The 12,071-nt window shown below is 35.9% G+C and overlaps 1 protein-coding gene across 1 annotated transcript; it reads left to right on the forward strand.

Annotated features, from left to right (window-relative positions):
• Positions 1–10,356: 10,356 nt before the first annotated feature.
• Positions 10,357–11,289, forward strand: OR5B2 (olfactory receptor family 5 subfamily B member 2). The gene has a single exon (XM_073022888.1). The coding sequence runs from the start codon at positions 10,360–10,362 to the stop codon at positions 11,287–11,289; it is 930 nt and encodes a 309-aa protein (XP_072878989.1). The 5' UTR covers positions 10,357–10,359.
• Positions 11,290–12,071: the final 782 nt, after the last annotated feature.

Below are 12,071 nucleotides of genomic sequence, written 5' to 3' on the forward strand. Positions count from 1 at the left end.
GATAATGTGATGAAACCAGCTTTGTTCTTTTAGCTTAGCATTATTTTGACTACTTGAGCTCCTTTTTTTATTCCATATGAATCTTATGACTATATTTTTCTAACTCGGTGAAAAATAACATTAGTATTTTGGTAGAAAATGCATTGAATCTCTAGATTCCTTTGGACAGTATGGTCATTTTTGTGATATTGATTCTTCCAATTCAGGAGCATGGAATGTTTTTCCATTTGTTTGTGTCATCTATGATTTCTTTCATCAATGTTTTGTAGCTTACATTGTAGAGGTGTTTTACCTCTTTGTTTAAATATATTTCTAGGTATTCTTTTGCACATAATTATAAATTGATTGATGTCTTGATGTGATTATCAGCTCAATTCAAGTGGAGAATCAAGCTTTTAAATGAATTAAGTAAAGTTTAAGGTTATATAATCAACATACAAAATTCAGTAGCATTTCTATACAAATGCTACTCATTTTGAAATGCTACTGAATTTTATATGTTGATTATATAGAAATGCTATGAATTTTGTACGTTGATTATATAACCCTAAATTTTCTTAATTAATTTATCAGATCTAAGAATTATTTGGAGAAGTCTGTGAGATTTTTTACACATAAATCATATCATCAGCAAACAGAGGTAATTTGACTTTCTCTTTTCTAGTTTGAATGCATTTAATATTTGTTCTTGCTTGATTGCTCTGGCTATGACTTCCACGGTTATGTTTAATTGGAGTGATGAAAATAGTCATCCTTGTCTTGTTCCAATTCTCAGGGAGAATGATTTCAAGTTTTCTCCATTCAGTATGCTGTTGGCTATGTGTTTTTCATGTATAGCTTTTATTGTTTTGAGGTATGTTCCTTCTATGTCCAATTTTTTGAAAGTTCTTATCATAAAAGGATGCTGAATTTTATCAAATGCCTTTTCTGTCTTTATTTATAGGATCATATGGCTTTTGTTTTTAAATTCTGCTTATGTAATTAATCACATCTACTGATTTGTGTATGTTGAACCATCCTTGCATCCCTGAATAAAACCTATTTGATTGTGGTATATTATCTTTTTGATATGCTGTTATACATATACCTCAATATATGTGCAAAATCTTCACATAGAAAGTCCTTAACAAAATGCTAGCAAATCATGTATATTTTTGAGGATTTTTGCATCTATGTTTATCAGAGATTGGTCTGTAGTATTCCATTTTTATGTCCTTGCCAGCTTTGGTATCAGACTCATACCAGCTTTGGAGAATGAGTTAGGGAAGATTCTCTTCTCTCTGATTTTTCAGAATAGTTTCAAAAGATTGCTATTATTTCTTTTTACCTTTGGTAGAATTCAGTTGTGAATTTATCCAGTCCTGAGCTTTTTTGTTGGTGTTGTTGGGAAGTTTTTTATTACTGATTTAATCACTCATTATTGCTCTGTTCAAGATTTTTCTCTCCCATTCAATCTTAGGAGTTTATTTGTTTCCAGGAATTTATTCATGTTCTCTAGGTTTTCTAGTTTGTGAATGCATAGTAGTTCATAGCAGCCTCTGATGATCTTTTGTATTTCTGTGGTATTAGCTATAATGTATTCTTTTTTATTTTGGATTACGTTTATATGGATCTCTTCTCATGTTTTTCTTAGGTAGTTTAGCTAGTGGTTTGTCTATTTTATTTGTTTTTGTCCCAATTTCATTTAGTTCTACCCTGATCTCTGTTATTTGTTTTCTTCTGGTAGCTTTGGGTTTTGTTTGTTCTTGTTTTACTAGTTCCTTGAGGTACAATGTTATGTTGTTAATTTGTGATCTTTCTATTTTTTGATGTAGGCATTTAATACTATAAACTACTCTCTTAGCACTGCTTTTACTGTTTTCAATATGTTTTGGTATGTTTTGTTTCCATTTTTATTTATTTCAAAAATTTTTAATTTATGACTTAATTTGGTAAACAACCTAAATATTGTTTAGGAATATATAGTTTACTTCCCAGGTATTTGTACAGTTTCCAGAGTTCCCCTTGGTATTGATTTCTGGTTTTATTTGGCTATGCTCTGAGAAGATAATTGGTGTAATTTCAACTTTTAAAAATATATTGAGACTTGTTTTGTGACATATCTTGGAGAATGTACCATGTGCCCTTGAAAACACTATATTCTACTTTTGTTTGTTAGACTGATCTGTAAATGTTTGTGACGTCCATTTGGTCAAAAATTTAAGTCCAATGTTTCTTTATTAATTTTATGTTTTGATAACCTGTCTAGTGCTGTCAATGGGGTGTTAAGTCCCCCATTATTATTGCATTTCTGTATGTTTCTTTCTGTTTTTATTATTATACTTTAAGTTCTAGGGTACACGTGTACAATGTGCAGATTTGTTACGTACGTATACATGTGCCAGGTTGGTGAGCTGCACCCATTAACTCGTCATTTACATTAGGTGTATCTCCTAATGCTATCCTTCCTCCCTCCCCCTACCCGACTACAGGCCCCGGTGTGTGGTGTTCCCCAACCTGTGTCCAAGTATTCAAATTGTTCAGTTCCCACCTGTGAGAACATGTGGTGTTTGGTTTTCTGTCCTTGCAATAGTTTGCTCAGAATGATGGTTTCTGGCTTCATCCGTGTCCCTAGAAAGGACAAGAACTCATGCTTTTTTATGGCTGCATAGTATTCCATGGTGTATATGTGCCACATTTTCTTAATCCAGTCTATCATTGATGCACATTGGGTTGGTTCCAAGTCTTTGCTATTGTGAATAGTGCCACAACAAACATAAGTGTGCATGTGTCTTTATAGCAGCATGATTTATAATCCTTTGGGTATATACCCACTAATGGGATGGCTGGGTCAAATGGTATTTATAGTTCAAGATCCTTGAGGAATCGCCACACTGTCTTCCACAATGGTTGAATTAGTTTACAGTCCCACCAACAGTGTAAAAGTGTTCCTATTTCTCCACATCCTCTCCAGCACCTGTTGTTTCCTGACTTTTGAATGATCGCCATTCTAACTGGTGTGAGATGGTATCTCATTGTGGTTTTGATTTGCATTTCTCTGATGGCCAGTGATAATGAGCATTTTTTCATGTGTCTGTTGGCTGCATAAATGTCTTCTTTTGAGAAGTGTCTGTTCATATCCTTTGACCACTTTTTGATGGGGTTGTTTGATTTTTTCATGTAAATTTGTTTCAGTTTTTGTAGATTCTGGATATTAGCCCTTTGTCAGATGGGTAGATTGCAAAAATTTTCTCCCATTCTGTAGGTTGCCTGTTCACTATGATGGTAGTTTCTTTTGCTGTGCAGAAGCTCTTTAGTTTAATTAGATTCCATTTCTCAATTTTGGCTTTTGTTGCCATTGTTTTTGGTGTTTTAGACATGAAGTCCTTGCCCATACCTATGTCCTGAATGGTATTGCCTAGGTTTTCTTCTAGGGTTTCTTTCTTTATGTCTAGTATTTTTTTATGAGTCTGGGTGCTGTTCCATTTTGGGGTGCACATATATTTACAATTTTGATATGTTCTTGCTGATTTGATCTCTTTATCATTGTATAATGACCTTATTTGTATTTTTTATCATTGTTTATTATAAGTCTGTTTTTCCCAATATAAGTGTAACTACTACTACTCACTTTTGGTTTTCATCTGTGTGGAATATCTTTTCCACCTGTTTAACTTCTGTCTGTAACTGTCTGCCAACCAGTAAGGTGAGTTTCTTTTAAGTAGCATGTGGTAGGTTCATGTTGTTATCTATGTCATCAATGTATACCTTTTAAGTGGAAAATTTTAATTCATTTATTGTTAAGGTTAATATTGACATGTGAGCTTTTGTTTCTGACATAATGTAAATTGTAATCTAGCTGTTTGGTAGATTCTTTGTTTCTTTTTTTCCTTTGTCTTTGTGGTTTAGTGGAGTTCGGAGTTCTGTCGTGTAGTCATTGTCTTTTTTTTTCTTTTTGTAATTTTGTGTTTATATGATGGTGAATATTGACATTTTGTATTCACATTTAGAACTCCTGGAGAATTTCTTATTATAGGACCAGTCTAGTGGTAATGAATTCCCTCAGCATTTGGTTGTCTGAGAACTTTATTTCTCCTTCATTTATTAAGCTTATTCTGAATAGGATTTAAAATTTGTGGTTGACAGAGTTTTTTTTTTCCTTTAAGTACTTTAAAAATAGAATACTTTTTCTAGCTTGTAAGGTTTCTGCTTTTAGTCCGCTATTAGTCTGATGGGGTTTTCTTTATAGATGACTAGACACTTTTCTCATGCTGATTTTAGGATTTTTCTTTCATGTTGACTTAAGACAATCTGATGACTATATGTCATGTTGAGGTCCTTTTTGCAATGTATTTTTCTGTAGTTCGTTGGGCTTCTTGTATCTGGATGTGTAAATCTCTTGCCAAACTAGGGAAACTTTTTGTCAATTATTTCCTTAAATAGGGTTTCTATGCTTTTTGCTTTTTCTTCTCCCTTGGAAATACTTATACTTCATATGTTCGGTTGCTTTATGTAGTACCATACTTCTCAAAGGCTTTTTTTGTTCTTCTTTATTCTCCTTTCTTTATTTTTGTCTGATTGAATTAATTCAAAACAAGTGTCTTCAAATTCTGAGATTCTGTTCTCTGCTCATTCTAGTCTATTGTTAAGGCTTTCAACTGTTCTTCATAATTCTTTCACTGAAATTTTCAATTCCAGAAGTTGTTTGGTTCTTTAAGATCTCTACCTCCTTGGTAAATTTCTAGCTCATATCATGAATTGATTTTCTGATGTCTTTGCATTGGTATTCAGATTTCTTTTATATCTTATAGAACTTCTTTAAAATCAGTATTTTGCATTCTTTATCTGACATTTTGAAGATTTCTTATTGGTTCAAATTCATTGCTAGAGAATTACTGTGCTCCTTTGGAGATGTTATAGCACTTTGTTTTTTCATACTTCCAGTATTATTATCCTGATTTCTTTGCATCTGGAGAATTAGTCACTTCTATTATTGAATTTACTTTCATCGGGGTGTGACTTACTTTTCTTGAGAATGTGACTATGATGTATGCTGAATAGGGTTACTTGGCTTTGTTTCTGGGTGTCTAAACTGGTGGTTCCATGCTTTGTGTCCAAGGCAAGAAGGCAAAGCTGGGCAGTGTGGGGTTGTGCAAGTCTGCACTTGAACCCCACAATGGCATGTACAAGTGATGGCCCTTATAGGGTTCAGAGAGAAATCCTCAGGCCTCTGAAGAAACACTCCAGCAAGAAGCAGAGCAACTGCTGCTGTGCCAATGACCCTATGAGGGAAAGAGTGCATCTTAGGCTCCATGGTCTATCAAGGGGTAGTAAGACCCAATTTGCTCTCACTCAACCCATCATGGCTCCTTCCCACAGCTGGACACTAGCAGTGAATTGGCACAGGTAGCCAACTCAAATGCAGTTTGCCTTTAGACTGTGAAAATGTCTCAGGCTGCAAAACTTTCTACCCTGGCCAAAACCACTCATCTCAGACTCAAACCCTCCTGATCTGGTCCTGCAAGGTGGGTTCCCAATTCCATTGTCTGCAGCTAAAGCCCATGCTATTCTTGCCTCTCCATTCTGGCTATGTGGATTCCTCCTCCAATCAAGTTAAGATCATAAATCCCTGACTAATGACTCTACAAACCAGTGACTGCCACAAATGCTAGCTGGCAGGTTTCTGTGCAACCCACTATGAGTTAGCCTCAGGAATGACCTCCTTCCATTGGTCCTTAAGCCTGGGAGTGCATGTGGGGTACTTCCCAGTGGTCTTCCTTCTCACAGTCCCTTGACTGTTCCCCAAGTCTGATCCAGGTTTTGGGAAGCTCGAAAAGTTCCCGATGGTCTAGATGTCCTGGCTTCCTGGTGGAACTGTGTATTGTGGAGCACTCCCCCTCTCACATATGGAGGGATTGATTCACAGATTTCTATTTGGGCTGCTGTCTGTCTTGTTTTCAGCAGTATCCAAAGTTTTCTTTCACTTTTATGTTGAACAATCATGTTTCTTTTTGGATACAAGTTCACAGTGTGAATCTCTACACACTACTTGCTATTTCCAAGTGGGCAAGGATTCTGGCAAAGCATCCATTCTACTATCTCAGAAAAAAAGGTACTCATCTCTATTTTATTAATGAGAGAATTCAAGTGCATAAGTGTTTATATAACCTATAATCTCAATATGAATTTTGGGAAGTTATGCTGCCATGGGCCAACACGACTTACATAATACTTTAGCCTAGTTTCTGTTATGCCACTCATGATTCTGTCTGATTTCTGCCAGAAAAGTTAATGACGAATCTTCTCTGAAGATGTTTGCACTACCAAGAAGAAATAACTCCGAGTAAAGTAAATATACTAGTGTTCTTCCTAAGAAAACAGAACCAGGCTTCCGTGCATAGTTTAGTTGTTGCTTCTCTCGATGATTGGAGTGAGAGACTCTGGTCATTCTCATGGGTAACTTGTCCCCTGAGAACTTTATGTATGTTCAAATTCCTCAATTATTGTTAGTTCCCAGTCATTGGTCACTAACATCCCAACATGACTCTATTTAACATCATGTTAGAGGTTCCACCCTGTGTGTCACCTTTTGGTGATCATTTATTGATCTCAGTGTAAAAGGTTGTCCACTGTACTAAGTGGCCTTATTTCACACAGGTATATTACTCTGAGTCTGCAACAATGGCCAGGGATAAAACCCCCAGCTAAAAATGATGTTCATTGTGGATATGATGATCCCTTCTTAGAGCTCTTTAGCACTTTACAGAATGCATTCAGAGACTTCTGTTTTTCCTCACAGCAGCAGTCCTGTGTGACAAGTTGGAGAATATTTTCTAATCTCCACCTAATCGTCACTTTTTCCTTAAATCTCCCTCCCTCTAGAGAACTTCAATATTTGTGACTAGACATTAAATAACAACTTCTTAAATAGGAGCTTTTCTTTCTTCTTTGAGTAGGACTTGCAATTTGAAGATACCAACTGAAAGTGTGTCATCTTCCTTGAAGAGCAAGGTAAGTTTCTAGCTCAGTTCTATGGTCTGTTTAGGTTGTAGTAATAGAATATGTGCTATGTAAAAGTTCAAGGACAAACATTTTCCCATTGAATACATCCAGAGTTTAGTATCCCAGCTTTAAATATTTTCATGCTCTCACGCTATTTAGCCACAGTCCAGGTGTTAAAACAATCTCCATTAATTAGGAAAATGGTGATTTTATTCAAATAATAGAAGATGGTACTATTCTCATCATTTAAAATTCATATGCTTAGAGGGCAACAGACATTGCAGCCTATCGAAGGGTGGAGGGTAGGAGGAGGGAGAGGATCAGAAAAAATAACTAATGGGTCCCAGGCTTAATACCTGGGTGATGAAATAATATGTACAACAAGCCCTCATGATGCAAACGTACCTGTGTAACAAGCCTGTATATGTATCCCTGAACTTAAAAGTAAAAAACAAAAGACAAAATAACCTTATACACACAAAAAATCCATGTGCTTAGAAGAGCATTTAGAAAATGAAGGGCACCCTAAATATTTGTTGAGGCAATGAGTGAATGTATCTAAATGGATAAATGAATAAATAAATGAGTCAGCAAATGATCAGTGAGCACATTAAAAAATACATGGTTCTCTGTTCCTGAAGCACAGTCTCATGCCTAACTTTGCACAGGCTATTCAGAGGCTCTTGATTGAAAGCTTTAGATTTTTTAAAATAAGGAATCCACACGATTTACATTGTGACCCATAATGGGTGACCGCATGCATGAGTACACACACATACACACACAGCAAAATCAAAGCTTACATGGAATCCTATTTTTCACCTACAATGCACCTTTACTTTCTACTTTTTTGAGCTCATGTATGCAAAATACATAAAAGAGAATCTGCACATAGTGAATGCTTTATGTGTTAGAGGTCATTCCTAACAATAGCAGTTAGATTTAATTTAGTTTATTGATGTTAGTGTTTTTTTATTCTGTCTTTCCTTGCCGTAGAGAACTTGGAGCCTTTTGACCACTAACCTGAGACAGATTTTTTCTCTAATGGTATTTATACATTATTCCATGACTGAATTTCCAACTTTAGACTTAGTATTCAGGATGGACTCTCTCTTTTTTTCCAGGTGCAAGGTAAGCTTCTATGTTCCACATATACATTTAGTAAAACAGGGAATTCGTGCAAAAGCAGTGGGACAGCTATAGATACCATATTATTTTAGAACAGGAGTAGATGCTTTAAATTTCTTTTTCTAAAAACATATGCTGAGGCTGGAGTATAGAGATGTCAAAACTTCCATTGGTAGGGTGTTCAGTGATACTTGTGAAATATCATATTGCTTCTCTAAAGAAGATGAAAAAAATAAGATAGATGATGCTCTGATTAAGTAGGTGGTAATTTCATCTTACTCACTATCAGTTAGACTTCTACTGGAAGTAAAACAAACAAAAATAACAGAAGTGTGAATTGACAGCTCTTCAGACTATAAAAGGAGCTAAATAAGTTAGCAAGATGCATACAGAATTGTAACCTTTCCCCGCTAATCTCATCCTTATTATGACTAGCACATCTAATGCTCATTGTGAAGTAGCTAAAAGCACAAATTTTGATTAGGTTGGAACTCGGTTTCAATTGTGAATCTTGACTATTCTCCATACTCGTTGTATAATTGTAGAATATCCCAAAATTTTTCAAATATCAAATTCTTGTAATGGTAAAATAGTAATAACAATAATACTTATCTCACACACACACTCGTAAACATTTATATGAAAAGTTCTTAACATCTGTTGTAGAACATAGTATATTCTAAAAGCGGTTATGTGAATTAAGTTTGGCAAACATAAGGCTTTCATGGGCTAAACTTATGCAGTGTGGAAAGACAGTAGGCAATAGTAGTTAGCAGATGAATAGTAGTTAGAGGATGAATGCCCTTTCTAATTTAAAACACTATACGTATGCAAGAGCTGATCTAAATAATAATTTTACAACTTAGAACCTGCCACCAAAACAGATCTGCAGATCTGCAGACTAAAGGAAACCCACAAATGATGCATTTTAAACTATAAGGGTCTGCATTCAACTAAGAGATGACAAAAATGAAAGAAAAGAATGAGTTTAAGTAAAGGAGATGCTGTGAAACCGAGCTAAAATGTAAGTTTCAAGGAAGAAATTAAACAGAAAAATGGTTCACGTGGAATTGCTGGAGCAATCATTTGGGTGAAAAAAAAGACAGAATGAGAATTATTGGGAGGCACAGAAAATCTCAGTAGCCCTAGTATGTGAGGAAAGACAAATTGAAGAAGGGGCTACAAGACTTCAAAATTTACCAACCCACAAAGCCCTGCCATCCTCCTTTATGAAACGAGATCATCATTCCATTCTAACAATACCATTATAGCTAGCTCTCATCAGACTGTGCTAAACATTTAACATTTTGTTTATTGTTGTAAAAATGTATTATTTCATTGAATTTTCAAAATAATGCCTTGAGGTTGATCTCATTAATATTTTCATTCTGCAGGTAAAATAAACAAGGTTCAGGGAAGTTAGTCTGGGACCGATGCTGCCTAAGTAGTAAATGGTAGGGCTGATATGCACCTCTTCCCAATCCCAAGCTCTATATCTGATGCTGCCTTCCCCTCAGAATTGCCTTTGCTAGTTGTACATTTCTCTACTTCTCCAGCTGTCCTGAGACCCTTAATGTGCATTTTCCTCTCACTTACCTCACTGTGAAATCTGCCTCAGTTTGCACCAACAAAAACAATGAGTAATTGTAAATTGCTTCACATTCAATTTGATTTAGATTCAATTTAGACCATTGAACTTGAGAACAACTCTCCTGAGCCAGAAGATAGGCTTGACTATTCACTCTTGTGTATATATGAATAAATGACTTAATCTTGTGAGCCTCACAAATTAAATAAACGCAATAACTAATCAACCTCATTATATTGTTGAGAGGAATCAATATACATACAAATTTCCTAGAGCAGTTCCCAGTATGTGAGCAACATAAATATATAAGTTTTACTGGATTAGGGAAAACGGAATTGGCAGAAAAATTAGTTCCAGATGCATCATCTTGGACACATCATTAAATATACTACATAGCAGTTTATAAATTTATAAAATGGAAACATTTGGGATATTATTTATAAAGATCCCCTGGATTCAACAGATTGCAACTGTGTAGATAATGCATTAAAGATTGTTATTAAGCCTATGCTTTAGATCTATAGAATTTTGAAGTATGAATTGTTGCTCTAATTACATAAGGCATATAGTATTTATACATTTCTAAATCTCTTTTTTGTTTATCACTCTATTGCTTTATTTCTCATTGCTACAGGACATCTTATGATTTCCTGATAATACCGATGGAGAATTGTACAGAAATGACAAAGTTCATACTTCTAGGACTAACCAATGCCCCAGAACTACAGGTCCCCCTCTTTATCTTGTTCACCTTCGTCTACCTCCTCACTCTGTGTGGGAACGTGGGGATGATGCTACTGATCCTGATGGACTCTTATCTCCACACCCCCATGTACTTTTTCCTCAGTAACCTGTCTCTGGTGGACTTTGGATACTCCTTAACTGTCACTCCCAAGGTCATGGCTGGGTTCCTTAGAGGAGACAACGTCATCTCCTACAATGCATGTGCTGTTCAGATGTTCTGCTTTGTAGCCTTGGCCACTGTGGAAAATTACTTGTTGGCCTCAATGGCCTATGACCGCTATGCAGCAGTGTGCAAACCCCTACACTACACCACCACCATGACGGCCAGTGTATGTGCTCGTCTGGCCCTAGGCTCATATGTCTGTGGCTTCCTAAATGCCTCATTCCACATTGGGGGCATATTCAGTCTCTCTTTCTGTAAGTCCAATGAAGTCCATCACTTTTTCTGTGATGTTCCAGCAGTCATGGCTCTGTCTTGCTCTGATAAACACATTAGTGAGGCGATTCTGGTTTTTATGTCAAGCTTTAATATCTTTTTTGCTCTTCTAGTTATCTTTATCTCCTACTTGTTCATATTCGTCACCATCTTGAAGATGCATTCAGTTAAGGGACACCAAAAAGCGTTATCCACCTGTGCCTCTCACTTCACTGCAGTCTGCATCTTCTATGGGACAGTCATCTTCATGTACTTGCAGCCCAGCTCCAGCCACTCCATGGACACAGACAAAATGGCATCCGTGTTCTATGCTATGATCATCCCCATGCTGAACCCTGTGGTCTACAGCCTGAGGAACAGAGAAGTCAAGAATGCATTCAAGAAAGTGTTGAGAAGGCAAAAATTTCTATAAGATTGGAATTTTAACACTGTTGTATACACAAAAATGTTTCACTCATCTCAGACCTTCCTCACGCAATGAGTTACATTTGAAACCCCACAATACATTTAAGTTCATGAGGTGATATTCTTACCTCTTTAGAAGTCAATTATGTAATAAAAATAAAACATTCTCAGAAATGTAACACCTGAACGAGGAAGGCTAAAGGGAAATGTTAGGATTTTTGGAACTTGCTGGTCAAATCTTACTAATGACATTTGGTTCACTCACTTGTTCCATTTGCATTTTCTCTACCACATTCCAATGCAAACATACTTGTTAAACAGGGACACCAGCAAGCCCACAAAAATGTATATGTTTATGCCTTTGTGGGCACATAGGCATTAGAAGGAGAAATTTACTCAGAAGTAAGTGGAGTGTGGCTAGTTTTTATATAAAGGACTTAAGTAATTAATTTAGTATTATAGTATAAATTTATTTTTGAATAGACTTTTCAAGAACAGTTTTATATTCACATTAAAATGGAGAGGTAAATACAGAGATTTCCCATATACCTTCTGCCCCCACATACATATACCCTCGCTCATTGTCAATATCCTCCAACAGAGTGCTACATTTTTTTACAATTGATGAACCTACATTGACTCATCATTATCATCCCAAGACCGTAGTTTACATTAGGATTCACTTTTGCTGTTGTCCCTTCTATGGATTTGGACAAATGTACAATGACATGTATTTATCATTATAGTATCATATTGAGTACTTTCACTGCTCTAAAGCTCTTCTATGCT

Source organism: Chlorocebus sabaeus, chromosome 1 (genome assembly GCF_047675955.1).
Source record: "Chlorocebus sabaeus isolate Y175 chromosome 1, mChlSab1.0.hap1, whole genome shotgun sequence".
Classification (NCBI taxonomy): domain Eukaryota; kingdom Metazoa; phylum Chordata; class Mammalia; order Primates; family Cercopithecidae; genus Chlorocebus; species Chlorocebus sabaeus.

Bases quoted from the DNA above. Each gene is read 5' to 3' on its own strand.
- OR5B2 (XM_073022888.1), top strand. From the start codon at position 10,360: ATGGAGAATTGTACAGAAATGACAAAGTTCATACTTCTAGGACTAACC.